General features: G+C 43.3%; 1 protein-coding gene across 4 annotated transcripts in view; it reads right to left on the bottom strand.

Annotated features, from left to right (window-relative positions):
• The window catches only part of runx2b (RUNX family transcription factor 2b), a 40,309-nt gene that overhangs the window by 4,492 nt on the left and 11,116 nt on the right, over nt 1–24,701 (bottom strand). The window contains exons 1-6 of one of the 4 annotated variants that reach the window (XM_046373284.1): nt 18,815–19,426; nt 17,456–17,718; nt 15,814–15,970; nt 13,705–13,809; nt 3,737–3,904; nt 1,532–1,693 (exon numbers count right to left, since the gene is read on the bottom strand). In XM_046373284.1, coding sequence (XP_046229240.1) covers nt 1,532–1,693; nt 3,737–3,904; nt 13,705–13,809; nt 15,814–15,970; nt 17,456–17,656 — 793 coding nt within the window. In that variant the 5' untranslated portion in view covers nt 17,657–17,718; nt 18,815–19,426. Of the gene's footprint in view, nt 1–1,531; nt 1,694–3,736; nt 3,905–13,704; nt 13,810–15,813; nt 15,971–17,455; nt 17,719–18,344; nt 18,791–18,814; nt 19,427–24,701 lie in introns of those variants that run through there. The other 3 variants (XM_046373281.1, XM_046373283.1, XM_046373282.1) reach the window with 3 other exon arrangements.

Genomic DNA, 24,701 nt, shown 5'->3' with positions numbered 1-24,701 from the left:
TATGCTGCCAATTAAGGCCTTTAAACTTCCCCTTTCCACAAGATCCGTTTGACTCTAATAGAAATAGTAGGTGATTGTCTCCTCTGCGGAGGAGCAGTGTGATCTCAGACATGACCGACACTGTTCAATAAACTCCTGACTCCTGCTTTTAACATTTGGACCTATTTTAGTGCTCAAAGGGGCCCTGTGATGATGAGCCAGATCGAACTTTATTAGCTTAAATGAAACCAGAGTGGAATATTGTCTAAATATTTGGAAGGATTTTACAAACTTTAGAGCTTCACTTCCGAATTAGGTGTTTTCCTTGATTGATGAACTTTTGCAGCAGCTTCTTAGCAGTTGTGACTTTGTAACACATGAGCTTGATTGTGTAAAGGTGGGAGTGGAAGGGGAGGGCGAGATGGCGCAGAGTTTGCACCAAGGCATCCATATCAGCTTCTGCTTGTACTTGCCGGTATGTTCTGTGGCTGGATCCTGTTACAGTGCAGCTTGGCGAGGTGTCAACATGATCTCCAGAGATCTGAGAGCCTTAGTCACATCACTTAGGAGGCATTAAATGCTCGAGGTGTGCAAGTGGGTAAAGACGGGAGGTGAGTTTTGGCCCTGTGTCCATGCGTGTGAACGTGCCCGCACATGCACGTGTGTCACTTTGAGAACAAAGCCTGCCGCTCGTGAGATGAAAGCTGAAAGCAAAAACCAAGCTAATCAAAGTTGACAAGGCAGCTGGCTGGATTTTAAACCCTTTCTAATGCAGAGTCACACGGCCGCGTCATGTAATCACTCACCCTTGCTCGGGGCACACTCACACAGAAGAGGGTGTAGTATGTTAGCACAAGGAAACAGAAGGAGAAAAAAAGGAGGGTAGAAAAAAAAAAAACTCATGGCAGTGAGTCAAACAGGTGTACGGGGGAGAAACTCATCTGGCGGCGTGTAGGGAGTTTAAAGGAGCTTTCACGTTGGGGGAAAAACAGAGACAAATTGGAACACAGATGCTGCTGTTACGGCAAACAGACTGGCTAATGCAATTACCCAGAATTCCTTGTGAGAGTGGTGTATCGCTATAAAGACACTTTATTTGTCAGTCACGAGCCTGTTATTATCCCTGGGCCTGTTATTACCCATACTCCTCTGGGATCAAAGACTTGGAGCGAGGAAAAAAGGAAACAATCGTTCTTTTTTTTTTTTTTTTTTTTTCTTGCTCCACTGTCATCCAAGCCATGCAAACCGCTCTCTGGAGAGAGAGCCGTATTCTGACAACATGTCTCATTCCTCATGTTTATTTGAGGACGAGCTAATGGCAGCTCGCCGTGCGGTATTAGTCTCTGGGAAACAGAAATCGCTTTTGTTTTGCAGTCTTTGTCCTTGCTTCTGCTTATGAGTGTGGGCTTGTGTGCATGCACGCCTGTCTTTCTCTACCCGCGTCCCTCCGTACAACAAAATGTATCATCTGGATTATTTATGGAAGTTTAGGCAGTCCTGATGGGACAAGGAAACTGAGTGGTTTCACACAGTGGCAGAGTAGTAGTTCTACCTGGCAATCGTCTAGGCACGTCACTGATGGCAGGCAGGCCCGTGCCTCGGCTGGAGGAGAGGGGGGTGGTGGAGTGGACTGAGGGGGACGCCATGGGACTCAGGTAGGACGGGTACGTCTGTTCGTATGACCAGGGAGGAGAGGACTGGGACTGACGAGGGTCTGAAGGGGAGAAATGGAGCGAGGGAAGGAAAGGAGGAAGGAGAAAAACAGCCCAGAAAAAAAAAACAGACAGGAAAAGAAAGAAAGAATAATTATCAAAGGCCCAGTGGCTGGTTCAAATGTTCTAATTTTTGTTGTTAAAAATGGGTAGCAAATTGACAATGACATTCACAACAACTGTGGACATTATTAATGTCTCTGTCCCTCTGTGCTTATGTTTTGAGGTAAGTATCAGTTGGGCGCGTTATGCAACATCCTCCATAATGACACATCTAATGTTTACCTTCGCAGAGAACATCTTCCTGTTTGCCTTATAAAACATTGTGCTTGCAGCTGAGGCAGAAAGCCTTGCTGGCACACACCCAGGGTGTAAACACACTAGCAGACAACCAAGAAAATAACCACCAGACACACTTTATTTTGTATGTCTGTGCTATAGCATTAGCATAGAACACAAAGGCTGATTGATGCTGCCTTCTTTGTTAGCTATTTTTAATGAAATCTGTGAACAAATGTGTAGTGATTTACTGCCTCTTCTTCAGTGATTTCCCAACTATGGGGTACTTGTGCCTTTGCCAAGGGGGTGTGTAAAAGGATTGTAGAGTTGCTCAATCACCTTGAAAGGAAAAGATTTAATTGAAAAAATGACCTTTCTAAATAGAATTAGTATTGTTAAATAACATCCAAAGCAATTCCAAACACATTTGGAACATGACGGGTGGTGTTGTTGAAGGGGTACACGGGTTCCTCTGACAGGATGATGTCCGAACTGCTGCTCTAGCCAATGCCGCACTTGAGTATTAAGTTCAAGCTTCACCACAAAATATTTACACTTGAGAAGAGGTTTGCTCACATGCAGTTAATGTCCAGTCCAGTGTACAATGCACTGCTACGCTGTTTAACCATCCCTCAAATGATCCACTAAGTAACACTACAAAGCCGTGCCACAGAGTAACTAAGAGCCTCCAGCTGCAACGAGCCTCCAGAGGTGTGGGCGATCAGGTAGCAGCCATCCCGAGCCGTGAGAGATGGTGTTACCTTCTAGGATGTAGACTGATAAAGTGACGGAGTAGAAAAAGACAGACGATCTCAGAGGCAATGTAACATACTGCACTGGGCATTCTGTGGTCCCATCAGGATGTGCCCTTTGTTCCAGTTGAGGTTTGATATTTCACCTTACAAACAGTAAATCTTGTCTCAGTTTGTGACTCAGCCTGCTGGCTTATTCAGTGACAGCCTTAAGATATTGCTCTGAAATTAGTGGTGCACAATGTAGATGTTCTTTTATGTCTGCGGTTTGTAGCAGTTTGGGTGTCAAATAATGAGAAAAAACACACAAATGTGGAATTTCTATATTTACACTTTTAAACAGTGTTAAATGTAAACATAAAATGTTTGGCTGGGCAATATGTGTATATATTTATATCTTTTCATATTTATGGAAAATGCACAATTACATACAAAAAATGTAACTGATTATTGATACTGATTATTATATACTGATTATAATGAGCTGTGTTGTGCATTACATCAGAAAAAAAACTTTTCAGCCATGTATGTATGTATTTTGCTAAATTTTCTTGAAACTTTGAATTGTGAATATAATATAATATAATATAATATAATATAATATAATATAATATATAACATCATATCATAATACTATAATGATGAAAGCTAATATACAGTAATAACAAATGATTGTCCAAGCTCAAGTATCCTTGGAACCAGGCCATAGAAACATGATTTCACTCACAACTCAAAGGCAAAGCATAAAATCCTATTCACCCTGGATGAACAAAAAAGCTTTATTGTTCAATACAGGGAAGACAGGTACTGATATTTTACGGAATGGCGCTTCTGACAGATGACGTACACTTTGAAGCACACGTCTAACCATGTGCAGAAATTGTGCAATATTTGTGTGTGTGTGTGACCCTGCTCTCTGACACCTCACAAGGGTGGATGCCTGCTGCAACAGTGCTTAAACCCAGTCTTACCTTACCTTAGGCCTAAGGTAAAAGTTCAGAATCAGGTGCCCACCTGTTATCTGCGTCTGTCCCTGTGGGTTGAAGGAGTTGGCCATTGTGTTGAGAGTTGGCCGTGGGCCTTGAGTGGGAACCGTCACTCTCACCCTCATCCTCTCGAGCTCGCTAAGGCGGTCTGAGAAGAGACCTGTCTTTGGAGGGTCCTCAAGTTTCTGACGATGCCCTGCGATCACACACAAAACCAGTGTTTTATTGGTAAGGAGATGCATCCGTCACTGATGGGTTCAAAAAGCAGATTTTTATTTAATGTTAGCATTTACTACCGCTTTGATCTCGCATGCAACCAAATTTTTAGCAAAGTGAGATGAAGCTCAATGACAGCGATCGGGTTTGTGTGACTAATGATCTAAATTTGTTTGCTGTTCTCTTGGCATTGTCTTGGCATTGAGATTGTCAGTGATCCTTTAAGAAGCACACTTGATGACTAAGTTTTTCTGTGTGCTGTGGCTTACTTGGTAAACATAGTTTGTGCTCCTAAACAAAGAGGAGGCAGAGAGGCTTTTGTGAATGGGATGCTACATCCTGCTAATTAACAAACGCAATTACCTTGTATCACCTTGCATGACAGAAAAAGAGAGAGTTACTGACAGTGAGCCTTTGCAGGTATGCCTAGTTTTAACCCGAGGCTTCTTCGGCAGGTAAACACCAGCTCTCACGCCACAGCCTCATTATCCCCACAGGAGCCATAACTTATGCCAGTTCATTTCCAGCATTCCTCTGCTGATAAATTTACACCCTTTATATCCCTGATTCTATTCTCATTGCTCTTTCAAGCTCGTAACTTTAGACAATGTGCAAATACAGTACACACACACTGTAAACACATAGATAGTATAGAGACAATGCTCTGCCTGAGCGAGCCCACTTTGATCCCAGAGGTACTATCAGCTCTGTAGTGGGAACCACTGCAAAACCTACTCAGGGTCCCAGGTGTGCACTATAGTTTAGCAAAGGTGGGATAGAGAGAGTCCTGTATACACAGTCCTTTTTTACCGCTGACACAGGCCTGTGTCAGTGCGTCTGCCTGGTCTTGCACCAGTTCCCCTATAAAGGCGGTAAAGTAAATATCAAACAGACTAGAAACTCCTGCTGTGCTTGGCAGAGCTCCAGCTGGCTCAGACAGAAACAGTGAGCTGCTTCAGAATCCTGCCCAACCTGCCTGCACTGGGAACAAAAACCTGGCACTACACCTATTGCACTGTGTGGGTCATATACAGGGAGAGGAGAGTAAAGGAAAAACAATCATTTGTGTTACTGAATCACCATTACAGTAAGATCAAAACCTGCAAAAACTGCCTCACAGGGGGTCCTTGTGGACTCATTGTCTAACATGTGTGATAATGACCCCCCCACTCCCCCACCCCCAGTGGGAGGAGCTGTGTTACATCCATCCACACCTTTCTCTCTCTCTGCATATTTCTGTCACTTTCATCATCAAATAAATACAAAATGACAACAAAATAATCTTCCTCTTTCTCTGTGTTGCATTTTTCCACTACTGCAAGAAAATTTATTTCAGCCTCAGAAAACCATCTGACTCTTCACAACAAACTAATTTATTCTGGAACAACTGTTTGAAACTGTGCTTTGCAATGACTTGACAGTGGCGGCAGTGAAAATGCAGCCAGTGACAGTCAGACGGGCCATGATTTTTATTACAATGACGTTACTGGACTGGCATCACACAGTTCAAAATAAACAGACAATCTCATCATCAGCTTCTTTACATAGTTGCTTTGGAGCACTAATAATATCTGCAACTTAAAAACCCCAGCTTATTGAAGTTTCTTTTTGCTTTATAACATAATTCATGGCCATATTTCATTAATAATATTTCTTCATCGTTCCTGTGGATAATTTGTGCCTCTCGCTGGCATTCCTCATCTCTCTGTGCAAGCTGTGCCCAGTCAATCATAGCGTTTCCATTTTCAACAGACTGAATTTCTATTCTAAAAAAGCCTCGGGACACAGTGCGGCCTTTGTGCACAGCCCGTCTCCTAGTGATGGGAATAAATAGCAATGGGAGAGTAAGGGGGATGAGGGGAGACAGAGGGGGACAGACGCAAGGGGGAGGAGGCACATGGAGAGGAAGAGACCCTGATGACCAGTAAATTAAGAGCTCTGGATAGGTCTGAACCAGTCAGGAGACACAGGCTCTGTGAAGAGTGCTGAGTACAGAGAACAGCGAACCGTAAAATAGTTACAGCGTTTAGGATTTCAGAATCTTTGAGGGAGATCCCAAAATGCAGCCAAATATGCTCATGTATATTTAAAGAGACAATGAAAATTTTGAGCTGCATGACTCTCTCTGTAACTGGTAACTAAAACTTGTCACAATTTCAGTAGCTCTAAGCTTCCACCTTGGAGTGCCATTCTGTCAAGAAACGTATGGATGCAACCCATTTAAAAGGAAGTCTGTGTATTTTTCCTCCTATAGGAAAACTGCATGTCAACCATCACATTAAGGTCCAATTTACACTCCACACAGCCAGACCTCAAGTCCATTAGTTTAGCAGGCCTTGACAGTAAATACAGTTTTTCATGAGTTAATTACACCTTTTAGAGGACAACTGTTGCCAAACACAAGACATCTCAGCTGTTTTATCGGAACCCTAGCAGGGCGGAGGAATGAGCCGGGGGTATTTAAAGGAGCGGGAAAGGCGGATGATTTCACTGCCGTAGGGAAAGTCCCTGAGATTCCCATCATCCCTGTGAAAACAGCGGAGATTTTCGATAGCGCCTGCCACTTCCCTGCCCAGCCAGCGGCCGGAAACATGGACAGATTCAGACCAGATGTGAGCAACTTACACACACACAGAAACACAAAAGGAAACACACGCATGCAAGAGTGGACGTATGCAAACACACGTCTCTATATGCAATCATGCACATTTACACACGTGCACCATGCATACATCCTCACACATGCACATACAGTGTAGGCTCACACACACACACACACACACACCAAAAAGATTAATAATGATTAGACAACACCTCTATAGATAGTATCTCTAATCACACAGTTGCACACTGATCCTAGAATAGTATTATTACAGCCGTCCCAGAGACATAAGTCTGGAATCAACTTGCCCCTGCTGATCAGATAACAGTTAGTAAGAGCAAGTAGGCAAACAGAATATAAGTCCTCTGTAATTAATGGCAGCATTAGATTGGATCTGAGCCTGAGTGCGGAGATCTTTGACAGATGGTTAGCTCTTCCCTCATATGTCCTAGCTGAAAATACTCCTCAAATACAAAATTTTTTAGGAATGGTTTGTACTGGGATCTGGAATTGCTTTAAAGAAGAAAACTGTGTTCTGACGGCTAAAAACTTAAAAAAAATATTTGTTTTTTTTGCCGATCCTTAGATAAGAGGATAAATACCACTTCCATGTCTGCACGGTAAATATGAAGCTACAGCGAACACTAGCTTAGTACACATTAGCTTAGCATAAAGACGGGAAAAGGGGGAGGAGAGTTAGCCTGGTTCTCTCTAAAGATAATAAAGTAGTTACAAACAAGATATAATGTGTTAATTAGTGAGCTTTAGTATGCTATTAGGTGGATTTTGTTATATTCGGACAGAAAGTAGCTAACTGAATTGGTAATTGATTTTAATGTCTCAGCAAGAAGATGTTTCCAAAATGTTGATTTATTCCTTTAGAGAACCCCCACCAGCACATCAAGCTTCAGTTATCAGATAGATCACGGGGGAATTCTCCTGCCTGACTTAGAAGGCTAACATGTGAGGAAAATGCAGACTGCCAGAAAATCCTGAATAAATAGAATAATTTATAATTTTGGTGTCACGTCATGCCCTCAAAGCCCTTCAGTCTGGTTTATGATCACTGGGTGTGATTGGATGAATGTATCTTTGGGGCTGATTCAGAAACCTCCCCCCATGCTTGCGAAGCCTGGGTTGAATCAGTCAGTCTGAGTTGGTGTGTGTGTACTGTATGTGTGTGTCAGTCATCTCATAGTCAAACAGCCAGTAAAGTCTATGAATGAATACACTGGCTCTATATTTCACTTTTTTATTTGGAGCCCTCACAGTGGTCGTGTTGTTTTTTGTGAGCGGACAGAAACAATGAATTATTTCAGGTTGCAATCTAAAGTTGGCAGAGCGTGACTCGAGAGGAAAAACGCTGAGTGGGTGACGGCCAGACGCCCGTCTACCATGGGGGTCTGGTACAAAGGGAGAGGAGCAAGAGAGGGAGGGAGGCACGAAAGAAAGGAGATGATAAATACAGAATCAGGGGGAAAAGGGAGAGAAAAAAGGAAGACCTGAAAAAGAAAGCAGAGGGGAGATGTGGGAGATGAGGCAGAGAGCGAAGGAGAGAAGGAGACGAGAGAAAGGGGGAGCCAGGCTGTCGTGGAGCTCTGCCAGCCGTCTGTGTGGTCCATGCGTTCCAGCCTGGAGGAAGCAAGCCAGGCAAGGGAAGGGCACACACACGCACACACACACACACACACACAAACACGTGTGTGTGTGTTTCTGTGTGTGGATGTACGCAGACAGGACATACACAACAATTCCCAAAGGCGAAACATTTATTGAGCACAAAAACACATTATATACACGCTTGTATGATATTGCACAAAGTTTAAAGAGCACACAAACACACAGACAGGCTCCCTCTTCACCTCTCTCCTCACATTAAAGTGTTTTGATTCAGAACAGAGGAGAACAAATCCTTCAGTGATAATCATTTTTTTTTTATTTATTTTTTTTTGCTGTAGCTCGAGGCAGACCAACTGTGGACCCTGCTTCTTAATCTTTGTCTCTTTTTTATGATTCACTTTCTACCTCCCTTGCTCTCTATTTATTCTGCTGTCTTCCACTCTCTCTCTCCCCAGCACTGAATGATTTTGTGTTGTGCGCTGTAAAGGCCTTGGCACCTCTTCAAGGAACTTCATAAGACATTCAACTGACTGACTGCCTCTGGAAAAGCCTGCAGTCTTTTTTTCTTCTCTCTTTTTTCCCCTCCTCCCTTTCATTCCTTTTCCTCCTGATGTTTTGGTGAGTTTTATTTGTCCGGCTCCCATTGTTAAAAGCTGCTTTAAATAAGGCAGAAGCAGATAGGTATGGGCGTGTGTCTGACTGTGAGAGTTTTGACTCTTCTAAAATCCTCTTTAATTACCTGGATGCTGTACAAAAGTGTATTCTGTTTTTTTGAATACATTGCTTAATGGCACTGTCACTGGCAAAGAATAATATGGAGATGTAAAGGGCCTCATATTGCTGTACACAATTCAAGGAAATGAAATAAAAACTGTGTGACATCATCTAAATGGTGTGGTAAGTTGCACTTAGCATCTGCGAGGATCTTCGCATTTAGCATTGTGCATAAATGGTTGCTGTAAGTCCAGGCCTTACAGCAGGTAATAGAAGCACGTGTAATGGCAGGTATGTGATGGAGGCCCTTTGGTGTCATCATGACAAACATGTTAACAAAGTTTCCAGTCTAGCAGCACAGATGATGCCCAGTCTTTTTCAAAAATTGTTTTAATAAGGTGTAGCCTTGAAACCACTCCAATAAGGTTGTTTTGTGATTTTTTCTGCATGTGATACAGCATCATCCTCTACTGGTGTGCCACAAGGCTTGGTTTTCGGTTCATTTTGGCATTTTTTTGGATGCTTTCTTTCTTTTTTATGCAGATGACACTCAGTCATATGTATCAAATATGTATGGCCGTAATAACAATCTCATTAACTGCCTTGACAAGATTAAGCTCTGGAAGTGCGACAATTTTCCTACAGCTAAATGACAATAAATCAGAGATCATTTAATCTGTACTCACAACTTAATTGTGGTCATCTTTAACAAAGTTGGAAATTGGTCAAAAAATGTTAAACCTGTGGGCAGAAATCTTGTTTTGATGCTCAAGCTAACAGGGGCACACAGTCCTGCTTTAAAGATCCTATTCACAATTTTCTTTCTGCCGCTGACCTGAAGAAAGTTATCCATTGTTTCTACATCACAATTTGAACTTCTGTAACTCACTGTACTCACATTTAAACGGGAGCTCTAACTCTCAGTTTGCATTTGTTCTGAAGCAAAGCAGCAAGGATATTGACAGATTCCAAAAAACATCACCGCTATCCTCCCATCTAACTTCCTTTCACCGTTAATTACAGAACTGATTTCAAAATCTGCCAACTGCTGGCCCCTTGTATGCCGGACCACAGCCCGAGGTCCTCTGCCAAGGGTCTCCTGGCCGTGCATAGGTTTATGTTAGAAACTGGAATACCCTGCCAGAGAAGCTAAGACTTGCTACTTCTGTGTCAAAGTTCCTTTGCATGTATTTTCATGGTCATATTTGGTCGAGATCATATTAAGCTGCATTATCTTGCAGCATGATTTTACATTTTATTTCTCCCTTTTATCTTTCAATATTAATGCACAAATAATTGTCTTGCTCTGTAAAGAACTTGTTCTGATAATTCAATACAAATAGTTACTATCACTATGAAAGCTACTGTATATAGAAACATATCTGCAAGCACTGTGCATATATGTGTTAATGTGACTCTGTGTGCCACGGGGAGAGTTTGGCTTGGCAGACAGGTCTACTGAACCACTAATATTGTCCGCAGGCCTGTAAGTAACCAGGGCCTCTTCACCAGACTTGTTAACACCCTGACCAAAATCGAACCAAAACACGACCCTGTCCCCAAGCCCAGAACCCCCCCCAAGATCCAGCAGCTTCAAACACCAGATTGCAGAGACGGGCCAACCTCCGCCACTGACACACAACACACACACGTCACTCACACTCAGTTACACACAATAACCACTGCAGTACACCCCAGCAAGACACAGTATGTGTCACGCCACAATGGTTTTTGTCACCTCCTGTGTTTGTCTGTCGTCAATTAACTATAATGAGAACAGTGGGTTTGGACAGAAAGTCTAGTATGTTGTGTTATTACGGCTCGGCTATTATCACTCAGGAAGTTTGTCTCAGCTGGCCGCAGCCGCCATCAGGAGCAGCTGAAAGGAGACAGAACCACCTATAAAAGCATACCGGTTTAAACAACCACTCCCTGTCCATTAGCTCAAAATGACATTTAATGAGGTCTATTAGCCGAGTTCCAAATCAGCACAGTGGCTACACTACACTAACACACGCTCTCTCTGCAAAACATGTCATGTGGGTGCACACATACAGAGACAGGCACTAGAAAACAGACATACATGCATTCACAATCATATCTGCATCAGAAAACAGACATGCACATGCCCACACGCATGAGCACACACACTGACACATACATGCCTGCACAGTCGTCGAGTTGTTGGTGCAGTGGCAAACCACAGGGTAACCAAGAACTGTCAAGCGATTAAGCACAACGCGAGCCACAGAAACCGAGTTAGCCTCCCGCTAATAACACAGTGGCCAGAGGGACCTGACTAACCACTTGCAAAATCCACACACACACACACACGTATATTGTAAACCTCTGAGAAAAATCATACCGCAGACCTTTAAACTAGGCCTCATTGATATTCGTCACTCTGACCACATAATTAATTAACTAAATCTCAGCACCACAGTTCGGAGATACGAGCTCTCTTCATTCACGGGTGGTCCAACTTTAACCCCCCCCCCATGTTAGATGAGGTACTGCCTGGGAAATGATATCCCTCAAGAAGACTCATATGGCTACCATAAGGCTCATCAAACACGCCAACATAAAAAGTCCTTCATGAATGAGACACCCACAACCAGGCAAGTCATTAACAGGGGAGCAAAAACTGCCAATAACATCAGCAGAAGTGTAAAAAAAAAAAAAAAAATCAATAAAAGCATACAGAATGGTTATTAATTTTAGCTTTTCAGACCATTTACCAGCCCATGTTGAAATCAAGTGTAATTGTGAGCTTATTTTCCAGCTTCAACACTGTGCTTTTACAGAGAAGGGCCACAGAGTGCCAGTGTATGTCAGGTTTAAGACAGCCCACTGTTCTTTCTCCTCCGTGTGTCTCTGTGTGGACCTCTGCTGTAGGCGCCCGGTGTACCCCAGGCCTCCTAATTACCCACTCGTTTAACACAAAATAGAGCTGTAATGGCCACAAAGCCTCCCACCCCTCATGTGTCAATGAAGCGTTCACAGATAGAATCACAGTTCTGGAGACAGCCGGTTCTCTCAGCTCCAAGTCTCTCTGTGCTGAAAACCTGGAGGAGGGGAGGCGCGGTTGAGAGGGCACATGTGTGTTTTGCCACCCTCCGACCTCAGCTTAATGACCCCTGAGAGGGAGACGTGTTCTGGCTGTAGTTTTTGGGTAAATTACACCAGCGCTGTAATTCTGGCCACTTAACTGCAAAGTAAAGAAGTTCAGGGGGTGACATATGATGACATACTCTTTATTGCTTAAATTACTGTCCCGAGACCGAAGTTGGAACATGCCAACTTTAACTTTAAAGGTTTGTCTCAGACCACAGATGGATCTGAGACAAAGGGAATAATAATAGATGGCAGTGTAAAGTTTCTGCACTGTGCCAGAATCCCTTCACCTGACATCAGGTAGTTGTGCCTTTGTCTAGTTTAGTACCTCAGTCTCACTTCTCATACGTCCAGGCTTCCAGGAAGGCTTTCTGGACGCAAATCTAAGACTGCAACTTTGTTGAGACCAAACTCTGGCTTTTCTAAACAAATTCTGCTCTGACTCCCATCTGCTCACCACCAAATAACAGGACTTGTTTGAAAGTCGTCTAACGGGGGACAGCAGATGCACAGGAAATGCTTTTGATCAAACAAGATGGCTGGAGAGCAAGGAGGGATGGAGGGGAAAAATAGGGCGTGATTGTGAGTACATGTGCGTTTGACGACAAGCATGTGCCTTTTTTTCAGGGTGCGTGTTGATGAATGCTGTAATGTCGAGCGTCTGAGACGTTTTTTGGCACCGGGCAGGTTTACTACAACAGAGACTGATGGTGGTACTAATCCTACTGTCTCTCGGCTCCGCTGTGTCTCTGTGCGCCCTGGTGCCATATGTGACAGGGCAGGCCAGCAGGCGGGTTGTTTGTGATGTGATATTATTCAATGAGACGCCATGAGATGAGAATATGTTTTTTTATGAATAGGGAGGAGGGTTGGGGAAACAGCTGCATGCCAGACCAGTTGGCACTGACGGCTATAGTAAAGTTTTTTTTCCCTCCTCAGTTGTTTTTATATGGCCCATTAAAATAAGCTGATGCTAGCATTCTGCTACCCAGTGTACCCTCTGAGGAATATTCTGCCTCACTTTTAATTTCTCTTCTTTCTCTCAAATTGTCAAATGTGAGGCCGAGCTGCTTTCTGACAGGGCAATTTAATAAAAAAGCCTGTTGATTGCTAATAAACAAACTTTTTTTTTGTATGTTTAATTAATTTGGTTTATTAGACTGTCACGGTTTTAACCGGGCATCTGCTGCCATTGGCTAGCTTTGCAGTCAGCCACACCCACAGCTTAGTTAAAGGGGCACTCCACTGTTTTTGAAATTGAGTTTACTCATCTAAAGGATAATTAGTCAGCCAGTGAAAAAAGGTTCACAGTACAAAAATATTACCAGTGTCTTCCGTGGTTTTGGAAGGAGCTTTCTAAAGTTTGAAAAAACTTACCCGATGTCATCAAGGTTATCTTGGTTCAGGCTTTGAATTCAAGTCGGTGTTACAAATTGAATGGGCATATAAGAGGCAGAGAGTGTGTAACGAAAGATGCTACTGAGATGCACTGTGGAAAAAGTAAAATCAAGTGTTTTAGGCTCTAAAAGGCAGGATATTTTGACCTCTGTTGCTTCGATTTTGACCATTGCTTTTAAGAATCTGTCCCTTGTGAATACTCTGTGTTTTTTAAGTACAATACTGAGTTGGTGGTGTACCAATTTGAGGGCATATTCAAAAAGTAGTATGTTGTTTGCTGTGTGTGTGTGTGAGCATATTCTCATACTGTATGTGCATGCCTTTGTACTCACTCCTGGGCTCACGCGGTCCGTCCACGGTGACCTTTATGGCTCGGTGGTAAGTGGCCACTTGTGGTGGGTTGGTGAATACTGTGATTGTCAGCGTGAAGCTCTTGCCTGTGATGACATCAAACAACATCAAATGACATACCATCTGTGGAGACAATGACCTGCATTCACCACTAACCCATCCCCAAGTCACAAGTGTGGTTGTGACTTATGATAATAGCTAATACAAACTGCGAAAAAATGACTTAAAGCACACTAACAGCAGACAACAGCCAGTATCTTGTAATGCAGACTTTCTCTGTGTCTATCCCAGTGTGAGTGGGCGAGAGGTATTTTAATAGTTACTTCCTCTTTCAATAATCCCCAGCAGTTGCTGCCTTGGGGTTGAGTGCGTGTGTGTGTGTGTGTGTGTGTGTGCGTGTGTGTGCGTGCGCGTGTGCGCTATCTTATGTGCATCCACGAGGACCACTATGAATCACAGTGCAACAGCCAAGTCAGCAGCAGCACTAACGTCCGAGGTATGCAGATGCATCATGTAACCATGGCTACACACAGGAAACAGGAAGCGGGGGGCAGGTTTGCTAAAGCGAGTCATTGGAGCAGCTGTCCATTCAGTCTCAGCCAACTACCCGTGCGTGTCCTTCCCTCTTCTGCTCCATGCTCAAGTTTACTGGAAACATCCCTTTCAAGTTAGTGATGATAAGATGATTCGGGGAGATAAAAGATCACAGGTGCAACAGGCGATCCACATACTTGATCTGAACTGCATGTGGGTGAACCAGAGCTTGTGATCCACAATAAAGTGGGACACCTTCTGTGTTGACTCCCTGCTTCCCTGCAATCATTGCTGCTGTCATTTCTTACATGCAACCTAATTGGGACTTGCTGCAGAGGCAATCGCATATACTATGACACAATTACCTTTAATGATGTTATCACAAGTATCCGATTTCTCTCTGAATCACCTGTTCCATGCAGGCTTGCTGTCATTGTACTGTGAGGCCATTTCAGGCCTGTAGCTATCAATCTTTGTCCATCTCTGTAGGCTCTCCCCGCCTCACTCTGCATAACTTTTAGCTATCTCACATCCTATCAGTTTGCTCTGCTTGTACTTATCTCTGTCTTTGGCAGGTATTCATTTCAGACACCTCGTAGTCTGATCTCCCCTGGCTCCTATGTCACTTCCTGTGACTAGATTCTGTGTCACAACGAAGGTACGCACGCAAGGACTCCGTGGCAACAGGTCCAGTCACTATGTCTCTTCTGCTTTCTGTACTTTGTCATGCCTCCTGACTGAGCACCTACATTCTCCCTTTTTGACAGCTAAAACAGAGAAGGAAACTGAGAGGAAAAGTCACTGGTGGAGGTGCATGAAACACTCAGCAATATCAAACTTATCGAAGGCAACTGCTGTCTGTGATATTGGTAGAAAATACAAGTCTAAGAAAATATTTCCAGCGAGGGTGAGAGAGGGTGTGAGCATATCCTCTGTGCCAAAACTCAGCTGTAAACAAGATGATTTAGTAACAAGAAGGTTAATGATGCAAACAGTCGCTTTGGTGATGCCAAACATTCAGGGAATGCCATTTGACCCAGTAGGAGTGCGCTTCTGTCTTGCTGCGTGACAGCCTGACGACATGTGCAGAGTGATCGCCTGCGGGACTGCAGCACCACCCAACATGTTGATAAGCCTGAACTGAGCGGGGTCGTGTCAGGTGAACATTAAGGGAAAGATACAAAATGATTTGTTTTTTTGGCATCGACAATTTCTTATGCAAGCAAGCATTGTTTCTTAAACTGAAGGGCAAAGATCCCAAGTGAGAGGCAGTTTTATAAAATGTTTTTGTCTCACATGGCTTAGATGATTAAAAAATATTAATAATAAAATAAAAAAAATCAAGGACACTTATTTTACAGAAAGAATGGGAGTGCAACATGATTCACCGCTCAGAATTTAGGAGACGGTCGGTGGGATTTGAGCCCAGAGTTAGAGATCATTATGTGGTTGCCACAAAGGGAATGTGACCACTAATCCACACCACTGAACCTAATAGCTCTTACTGAGCTGTAGTAATGTACAGTGAATGGAGCACAGAGTGTTTAGGGCCTCACCTCTGCCACTGCGGCCCACGAAGCGAAGGTCATTGAAACGTGCTACCTGGTTCTTCATTACACCTGAGGCGTTCCGCAGCTCTGCGGAGTAGTTCTCGTCATTCCCCGCCATTACTGTGACAACAGTCCCGTCAGGTATGTCTCCCAGAGCAACCACCTGTCAAGGCCACAAAGGTCAAATGGTACAAATTCAGGAACTACTTAAGACAAAGCTTTAAGCGATTACATAAAATTTACTCCCACATTCTCTGACTCAAAATCAGCAAAACATTAACTCCATCTGCAGTATACAACAACATGTTCCCTTCCTCTGTTCATGGTTAAAGAAAATTAGAAAAGTCATTACAGCACAAAATTTGATAGAGGAGTTCTTTTAGATTCAAAGCCAAAAGCTGAATGAAATCAAACCTCAGTTTCACTGATAAAAGAATTCATCTAGCTAATGTGACAGACTTGTTTAACATCAACCACCCTTCTCCAAATCATGTTGATAAATGGATTTAATTTCGATTCACTTCTCACATAGAGTCTTTAAAACAAAAGCGTTGAGGCCTCGTGTTATCATTTAGATTCCTGGATGCGGATAAAAGAGCACAAGTAGGCCCACAGAGCAGTAATAATTACAGAGCCGTTGTAATAAGAACAGCTAAATAACACATATATTTTAAAATGTGTCACATTTGATTTGGAGCCAGGGTTGCAACTACAAATTTCCACTCTGGTGTGTCTTTGATCCATCCTTTAAATAATATCTGTCAAGTAATTAATAGGGCCTTTCCTGTGAATTATCATGGGAGCAAGAGATCGTCAAACTTCAAAAATGCCTGATGAGGCCTGAAATGTATAAACGATTAAGCCTTTGCTGCTTGTTAAAAAAGATCTTTTTCTGCATGTGCTTTTTTGGATATTAAAATGCAGCATATGCAGAGTAATACCAAAAAAAGCAATATATATAAAATGTCATAATATTTTATTTTTAAAATATGTTTAACACATGAAAATTATTGCCTAATATAGAAAACTGTAATTAATCACCAACAAAGCTTTGATTGTGGAATTATTCAGTAGCAGGCAGAACTATTTAAATTATTATAGTTTACTAGACTAACTGATTATTGGCATAAACAAAATGCAGATTTTTGCTTGTTTATGAAACGTAACAAGTTCCTTTCTTCCAAGTTCCTAAACACATGTGAACAAGGTTTCAACATTTTTCTGTCACTTTAAACTTCACATTTGCTTGATAATTTTTCATTTTGAAATTAGGTTTCTGAACGTATTTTGTTTGGGAAGTGACATTAACAAACTCCCACATCACATACCAGAATCCATGCTTCACTTCAGATGTTTATAGCCTGCAATTTCTGCAATTTCATAACAGCACAAAACAGCATAATTTTCAGAAACTGCGATAAATACAGGAGGTTTAAAGTAAAAGAGGAAAAGAGGGAAGATAATAAGCACAACTAAAAAGTGTCAAAATCGGCAATGGTTATGTAATTAACTGAAGTAGTAGAGATTGTGTTTCAAAGTAAAATCATTCTCTAAAAATCAACTTTTGGCTTAATTTAGCGGTTAGAGTGAAGTGAACACCGCATCATTTGTTGTTTACCTCCCCTTTCATCACGGAGACGGGACTCACCTTAAAGGCGACAGGCAGCGTCTTGTTGCACCGCCAGTGGGAGGGCAGGACCGAGCAGAGAAAGTTGGGGCTGTCGGTCCGCACCAGCTCGGCCGGATGGTCGGCGATGATCTCGGCCATGCTGCGGTTTTCGTGGGGACGCAGTCTTGGCACCGCCGCCGCTGCGTCCGGCTGCCCCGCTGGGGAGCTCACATCGTTCATCTTCCCTGGGACCGGCTGGAGGCTACTGGACGGCGGACTGAACCTCCGACTGGCGCTGGGATCTACGGGAATTCGCATCACAACAGCGTGGATTATCAAAAAGGGCACCAAAGGCTCTCCAGCTCCTCTGAGTCTTTCTCTCTCACACACTCAGGCAGGAACTCGGGGGTGTGCGGCGCTGCTCGCTCAACCTCAGCGCGTCTGCCAGTGGAAAATGGGAATTTGTGAGCGCACACCGCGTTTCAAAACCCTCTCCACTACAAACTTTAGTGGGCGCCTTCAAACGACATAAACTATACTTCCCCGACAAGAAAAACAACCCTTGAAAACTTGACGATGTTTTAAAATGACAAGCTCTTTTTTCAGACTTCTCGAGGAAAGCGTCCATGCGCCATAACGCAGGCGTAGTTGCTCGCGTGCGGAGATATAAATAACTTCAAATAAATGTCCGAGTGCGTAATAGGCTATACAATTACAAAAAAGCAGGACTAAAATGGAACAGTCGACTCAGAAGCTCCAAAAAAAAAGAGTTTTTGTCTGTCTTCCTTTAGTGAAAAGTCAAAGCGCTGCTCCAGGTGCGTCACTGAAGTCTTTGTGTCAAACTGAAAGGCTTTCAGAAAGCCCGCAGGCTATGCACACACAAAAAAAGTTTTCAAATTCAAAGGAATAAGCTTTAACAATACTTAACGGAGATATTCTGCCATAACCGCGCGACGCCTGCTAATAGTACACAACTCCCCGTGAAACCTCCCGGCCGTGCCGCAAGTTTTGTATAGGGTTAAAAGGGTTGATGAAGTCGAGGGGGGGAAAAAAATCATCGCCGGTGAGATGAAGGAGGCGGAAAATAGAATCCCGTTTTTGTAGCCGTAAATGCGGTTAGTGTTTGGAGGCCGGGGTTTCCCGTGCTCAGGCTTTTTGTGGTTTATATAGCTCGAGCGCGCAGCAATTATTGCGCTGATGCGACTCCAACACGTGGTGTCTGGAGTCAGATCCATTCCCTCTGCCATAATCTATCACGCCTATATAGACGACCGGACAGGTCTGCGTGTAATGTCTATGCCTTCACGAAACACACACACGGGGGGCTACGTTTCACGCCTTTCTCTCTGTCCGTATTCACAGTTAGGAGTTTCTCGCACACAACCTGCTCGTACATACCGACATGTCGGCGCTCTCCCGGGCCGTTCGCGCACTCCAAACGCTGTGGACGGACATTTTCAGTCAGTAACACGCGTCACTCCGTCAGTCCGTCAGTTCGTGTTGTGTTACCGCTACGTCCCGACTAAGTGCGACTCAGAAGAGCGTCAGGGTAGACGAGCCCGAGCGAGAAGTGAGTTAGCCTACACTCCATAAGGTAGAAGTGAGTGAGTCACCGGAGAGCGGTGAGTCAGGTAGAGGCGCAGGAGTAGAGTTTCACTCGGTCGCAGGGGAGAGCTGTTGTGCAGGTGTACAGGTATTCTACTTTACACGGGCTTCACTTCCCATCTTCTGACAAAGCCAGTGATGCGAAAGCCAAATGTCACAAACTGCTGTCGTCAAATTATCACGGGGCTTCATTAAACTGAACACAACAGCGTCAAAGGATAAACCAACGGGCCATGTCGACGATCCACAATTACGCATAGTAACAGTCGAGTACTCCACTCGAGTGTTTCCATTGTACATTACTTCATAGTTCATCGCTACATTTCAGGGGGAAATACTGCATTTTTTATACTGTTCTACATTTATTTGACAGCTTAACTTTGCAGATAAAGATTTTATATGAAAAATACGACGAGCTCATAAAATGTGATGCATTGTTACAGCTTAGGCTGCCCAGCAGTATACGAAGTAACTACAACTTCCTCCAAAAGCTTAAACAGTAAACTTGTACTTGTTGATTAAAGCATCGGTAAAAAGATGCCAATAACATATAACAGTATAACACCACATTCTCTGCATTATAAAATCTTTCACTTTGGATACTTTGAGTACATTTTGCTAATAATATTTACGTACTTTATATTGTATAATTTAAATGCAGGAGTATTTTCAAAGTGTGGTATTGCTTCTTCTTTAAATAAAAGATAGAAGAGTACTTCCAACACTGCAAAGTAAAGGATGCAAAAATGTTTTCAATCAAGCATTTTTTCCAAAGTAAGAAAACACAACAGCACTACACGCATTCTGATAAAATCTTACTCCAAAAAAAAAAAAAAAAAACAAACAAAAATGAATAACATCTTTACATCACTTCCCACTGAGAAAAAAATTATAACAATGTTATTGTTTTCTTCCAGTGAAATGTCTCCTGTTTTAGTGTGGATGCTCTGAGGACAGTTAGTGAGCAGGCCTGCATCGCCTGCCCCTCCTGTGTCTACTGTAGAGGGCATCATCTACCCTCTGTGAGACTCCGTATCTCAGCCGGCTCTCATCAGCCACTCCACCCTCTGCCCTGATTACCCATCAGTCTCCCAATGAGTCCTTTCTGGAGTGCCACATCACACAGCAACATGTGTATTGCCACTCTGTGTTTCTTTTCCGTTGCTCCCAAACAGGCTTTTATTGCAGAGAGTCTTTAAGACAAAGGCCTTTGATACACCAGGCCTGTTTCAAAATATAAGGGGCTACTGGGAGGCACAGCTGTCAGGTTATTTGTGTCCTATCGTGGCTTTTGCAGCTTGCTTTTATGCTGTAAATTTGTATGTAGACTTTTATAATAAGATTGCTGTGTTGAGACAGAAAAAAAAGAAGTATTAAGGCCTGAGTACTGGAAGTAACTTGAAATAACATGACTTCTTGTGTTTCATAAGTATATATGTACATGGATGTGCACATGCATACATGTCTATGCATGTGTGCGAGCATGTGGGAGGGATATATATATATATATATATATATATATATATATATATATAAAGTCTGAAAGCACTGACACGCATCTGGCACCTCGTCATGTGGACAGGGAGGAGGAGGAAAAAAAAAAAAGAGTGATTGAGTTACACTTCCCCTCCGTGTGCCCCAAACACCAGAAATATGGTTCACATTGTCCAACATTCTCAAAGATCAACTAACAATTCATGGATGGATAAATGTGAATAGTAGTAATTAAATCTGTAATAGTGATAAACATGGCCTTGCAAGAACCGTGGAGCCGGTTATTCCAACAGAGTTGAGTTTCAGCTTCGATAATATCACCTTTTCACCGCTGAATACATTTGGGGTAATGTGGAAAACATAATGTTGCAGTGGAATTTAATTTAGGAAATGTTAGGGATGAAATAATAACCCTTGAGTCAATTTCATGCCTTCAATTTAATCAGCCTAATTATTTTTAATGCACATGTGTTTGAAATGGAATTTAATTTTGAAACTTTTTTTTTTGTATGGTTTATTCATAAAAGATACATCAATGAGTAGGCTACCTAAATTTCACATCCCAATTTTATCCTCCACTCACATTTTTAGGCCAACTAATCAGTCTTAAATGACAATTTTCAGCACTCTGTTATTGTCCCATCTGAGGCAGGAAGAGCCTGATCCCAGACCCCACACGGTTCTCCCTTCAACCCCACTGCAGTCGTGACTTAAACCCTGACAAGCCCAGCTCATCAAAGACTGTTTGTCCCATCTGACTCCGCTTTGCCTCTGCACTGTACGTCCAGCATCTGTCTTCCAGCTCCCTTCAGGACGCGGCCCAAATTCATACAGCGAGGCCTGCTGCCTGGCTTTCTGTCAGTCAGAGGTAGGGTGACTTCTGAGTTTAAAATCCACCGTTTGAAGTCCCAGAGATGTGAGGGAAACACCAGAGAAAGACATTAATGTTCAAGAATACGCTGCTCAATCAAAAAATATCACTGCCTCAGTGTCCTGGATCAAATGTGAACGCTGGAACTTCGACGCAGCACCGGACTTTTTGGATATCTGACCTATCCCGCTCAGTATTAACAGACTTAATATTATGTAGTTATGAATCTAGCATAAAGCTGTGCGCTCAGTGCGGCTGCTGCTCGCCTGGTGCACAGCTGGATCGTCTCTCTCAGCTCTGGTATTATTCATCTACTGTGTTACACTGGCTTGGAGTCATTTCACAGTAGGAGAAGTCACTAACAGTGAAGAACCACAGTGTACCACATTGAGCAGGATGCGCGTTTTATGATTTATGGTAATATTGTATTTCTGCTGCTCAGTTTCAATTATTTGTTTTCAATAAAAATCAAACTCAGCTGACACTCTGACTAATTTTCCTGTCGAGATATCAAGCATATAATAAAAGTTTCTGTTCTCATTCCCACTTGGAATCACAAAGACCGTGCGAACCGCTAATATGTCGCCTATGCACACAAGCTGCCTGTGATGTTGACAGCAAACTAAGCAGGCAGAATCTCTCTTCCCTCATCTTTGTACAACTGTCAACTTCTTTACATCTCTCTTCTTTTTGACACAAACATACACACACTTGGAGGCCCATGCATCCTCACCCTCACCCCCTCATTTGGTGTAAAGTCAACGTTTTAAGCAGGACACGCCCGGTTGTAAGGGTTCGTGCACTTTTATATATGGCAACAACAATATATTTGACTCCTTCATAAAGAAAAATAATGACATAAGAGAGCAATGTTCTCTCCCCCTCCGCATACTCATGCTCATCACTGAAGAGGAAAAGTACAGCCACTTAAGACTCAGGATTAAGGCTACATTTCACAGTGGTGCATTTTTCAAGACACTTAATTATAGCTTTCTAGAAGAGGGCTGTGATGAGGCCCAGGCTTTTTCAGCTCTAACGGGATGTTTCCATGTTTGGCAGGCCATCAGCCAACCAGCACTGCCAGCTAACCAATCAGTAAGCCCACCAGGCTAGGCACTAAAGCGGCCAAAGATCCAGTCTGTTAGTCAATCAACTAAACCTATCAGGAGAGCAGAAACGTGGCCACAAAACTAGCCTTCCTGCTGGTCACTTAGTTAGACTTGGGTCAGTAGCCAGCCAACCAGGGGAATGAATTTGTGAACCAGCTAGCGAGCAGAGAAAGATGACGACGTACAGAAACTTTACTCCTTGTGACCTCATCGACACAACCTCACTGTATCACATCCACGCACTGATCCCAGATCACCACTAAGCCCTTAATGACTGTTTGTCATCGAGCCTGTGACATCACCGTGAACTTTTAGGACGAGGACGGCACGTTCTGCGGTGTGTGTGTGTGTGTGTGTGTGTACTGTATGTGTGTGTATACTCCAGAGAGAACTGTTTTCAAGGAGTGTAATCCAAGTTTTGTGTTAGTCTTTGAGGTGGCTACAGTGGCTGTGCCTATAGAGTTAATATATTTATTTCTCAGCAAGAGAGATGCAGACAGAGTTTGTCTTATATTTTACTGTGTTCTTGAAATGGCAGAGAGCAGCATGGAAAGAGATGGAGACATGGAGGGGGTGGCTGCTCACTGCTTGTGGCAGGAGGGAGGGAGGGAGGGTATAAAGACAATTTCCTCTCTGCTCTTATTGCTCTGACTGTCTGCCGCCTACCGCCTTCATGGAGGTCCCTAATTGAGATCACTTGTACTTAAAAATAGGAACAAAAAAGGAACTTCTGTGGGCTGGGAGATGGAGAGGAGAAAATAAAGCATAATATGTGACGAAGGCTGCCATTAAAGAGTCCCAATGATAGATCTGAGCGACTGGGGCACACAGAGCTGAGAACCCTTTCTCTGTCTGCCAAGGAACCTTCAGATGTTGACGTGACACACACCACCTGCTGTCACAGCGCTGGAACTGTGCATGTGTAAGAGTGTATTTGTAGGTTTTGTGTGTGTGTGTGTGTGGGTGTGTGGCTCTTTTGATGGGGAAGGGTGACAGTGCCTGGGGCTGAGGCCAGAAATATGGCAATTCAGTTTTTCCACTTTTGTATGTGACTGTGCGTATGTTAAGTTTGTCTTGACATAACTGCAACAAAATATCTTTGCAGTCATCAGGCTATTCGACTGCCCCACTCTGTGAAGCCTTTGTGTCATTAGCTGTGCTATTATTAGTCCTTCACTTCAATTCAGCCATTTCACCAATCAAACCTTCCCTTGAGCCGTCTTTCCCAGACTCAGTCCCAGAATGTCCCTAAGGCGTGCTGGTTTTCCCTTCAAACCATCTATCACTCAATCAGGTCAGATTGTGCTATTAATCAAACAATGAGCCCCTTCCTCAGAGACCAGTTTGAAGGATTGGCTTGAAGGAAACGCAGCGTATCCAGGAGTGGTACCGGACCACGGCTGGGAACAGGAACCCCGTAAAGAGCGTTTTTCTTGGACTGAGACCCTCTGTAGGTGCTAAAGACAATATAGACACTCGGACTAGGCCAACATTCCACTTTACACTTTTCCCTTCCTCTGTGTATTTCACTGGTCTACTTCCCCTCTGCAAACTAGCCGGCTAGTATCAAAATATTTATAGTACATCTGCAAGACATGCTGTTCTCATGTATCCAGGACCGTTCAGCCCTGTGTTCATTATGCGAGGTAAAACTAATACCAGATTTATAAGGGGAGACTTCTCTCTGTTCTCCTTGTCCGTGGAGTGGGATTGAGGATGATTTATGTGAGGTAAGGAGGCACAGGCGAGATAGATGGAGTGACTACACGGCGAGAGGCAAACAGGCAGCGGCCCAGACTAGCACTCACAGGGGGGCTATCGGCTATCACTCGCCCGTTTCCACCGCTCCTGTTTCAAGACTGGAGGAAGGTAAGACGGGACAGGCAGCAGCTGGGGACAGGGAGGGAAAGGAAGGAGGCAGGAGGTAAGGATGTATGTATGTGTGTATGTATGTGAATGGAGGCATGGTGGAAGAATGTCCAGGTGCACTGGGTCCAAAATGGATGTAAGGAGTCGTGGAGGAAGGCCAAATGGAGGGGGGGAAAGGCTGTTACGGATGCTCAATTGCACACAGACATAAACACAGACATTGTAAACCCATGCCTTGAAATGTACCATACACATTTTTTTGTGTTATAGTATTTAAATGTATTAAATATATTTTCTCTTTTACTTGGCCATTTTCACAGAGTGGGTATCATTAATA

This window comes from Scatophagus argus, chromosome 19 (genome assembly GCF_020382885.2).
Source record: "Scatophagus argus isolate fScaArg1 chromosome 19, fScaArg1.pri, whole genome shotgun sequence".
Taxonomy (NCBI): Eukaryota; Metazoa; Chordata; class Actinopteri; family Scatophagidae; genus Scatophagus; species Scatophagus argus.
This window is presented reverse-complemented; position numbering and strand designations above follow the sequence as displayed.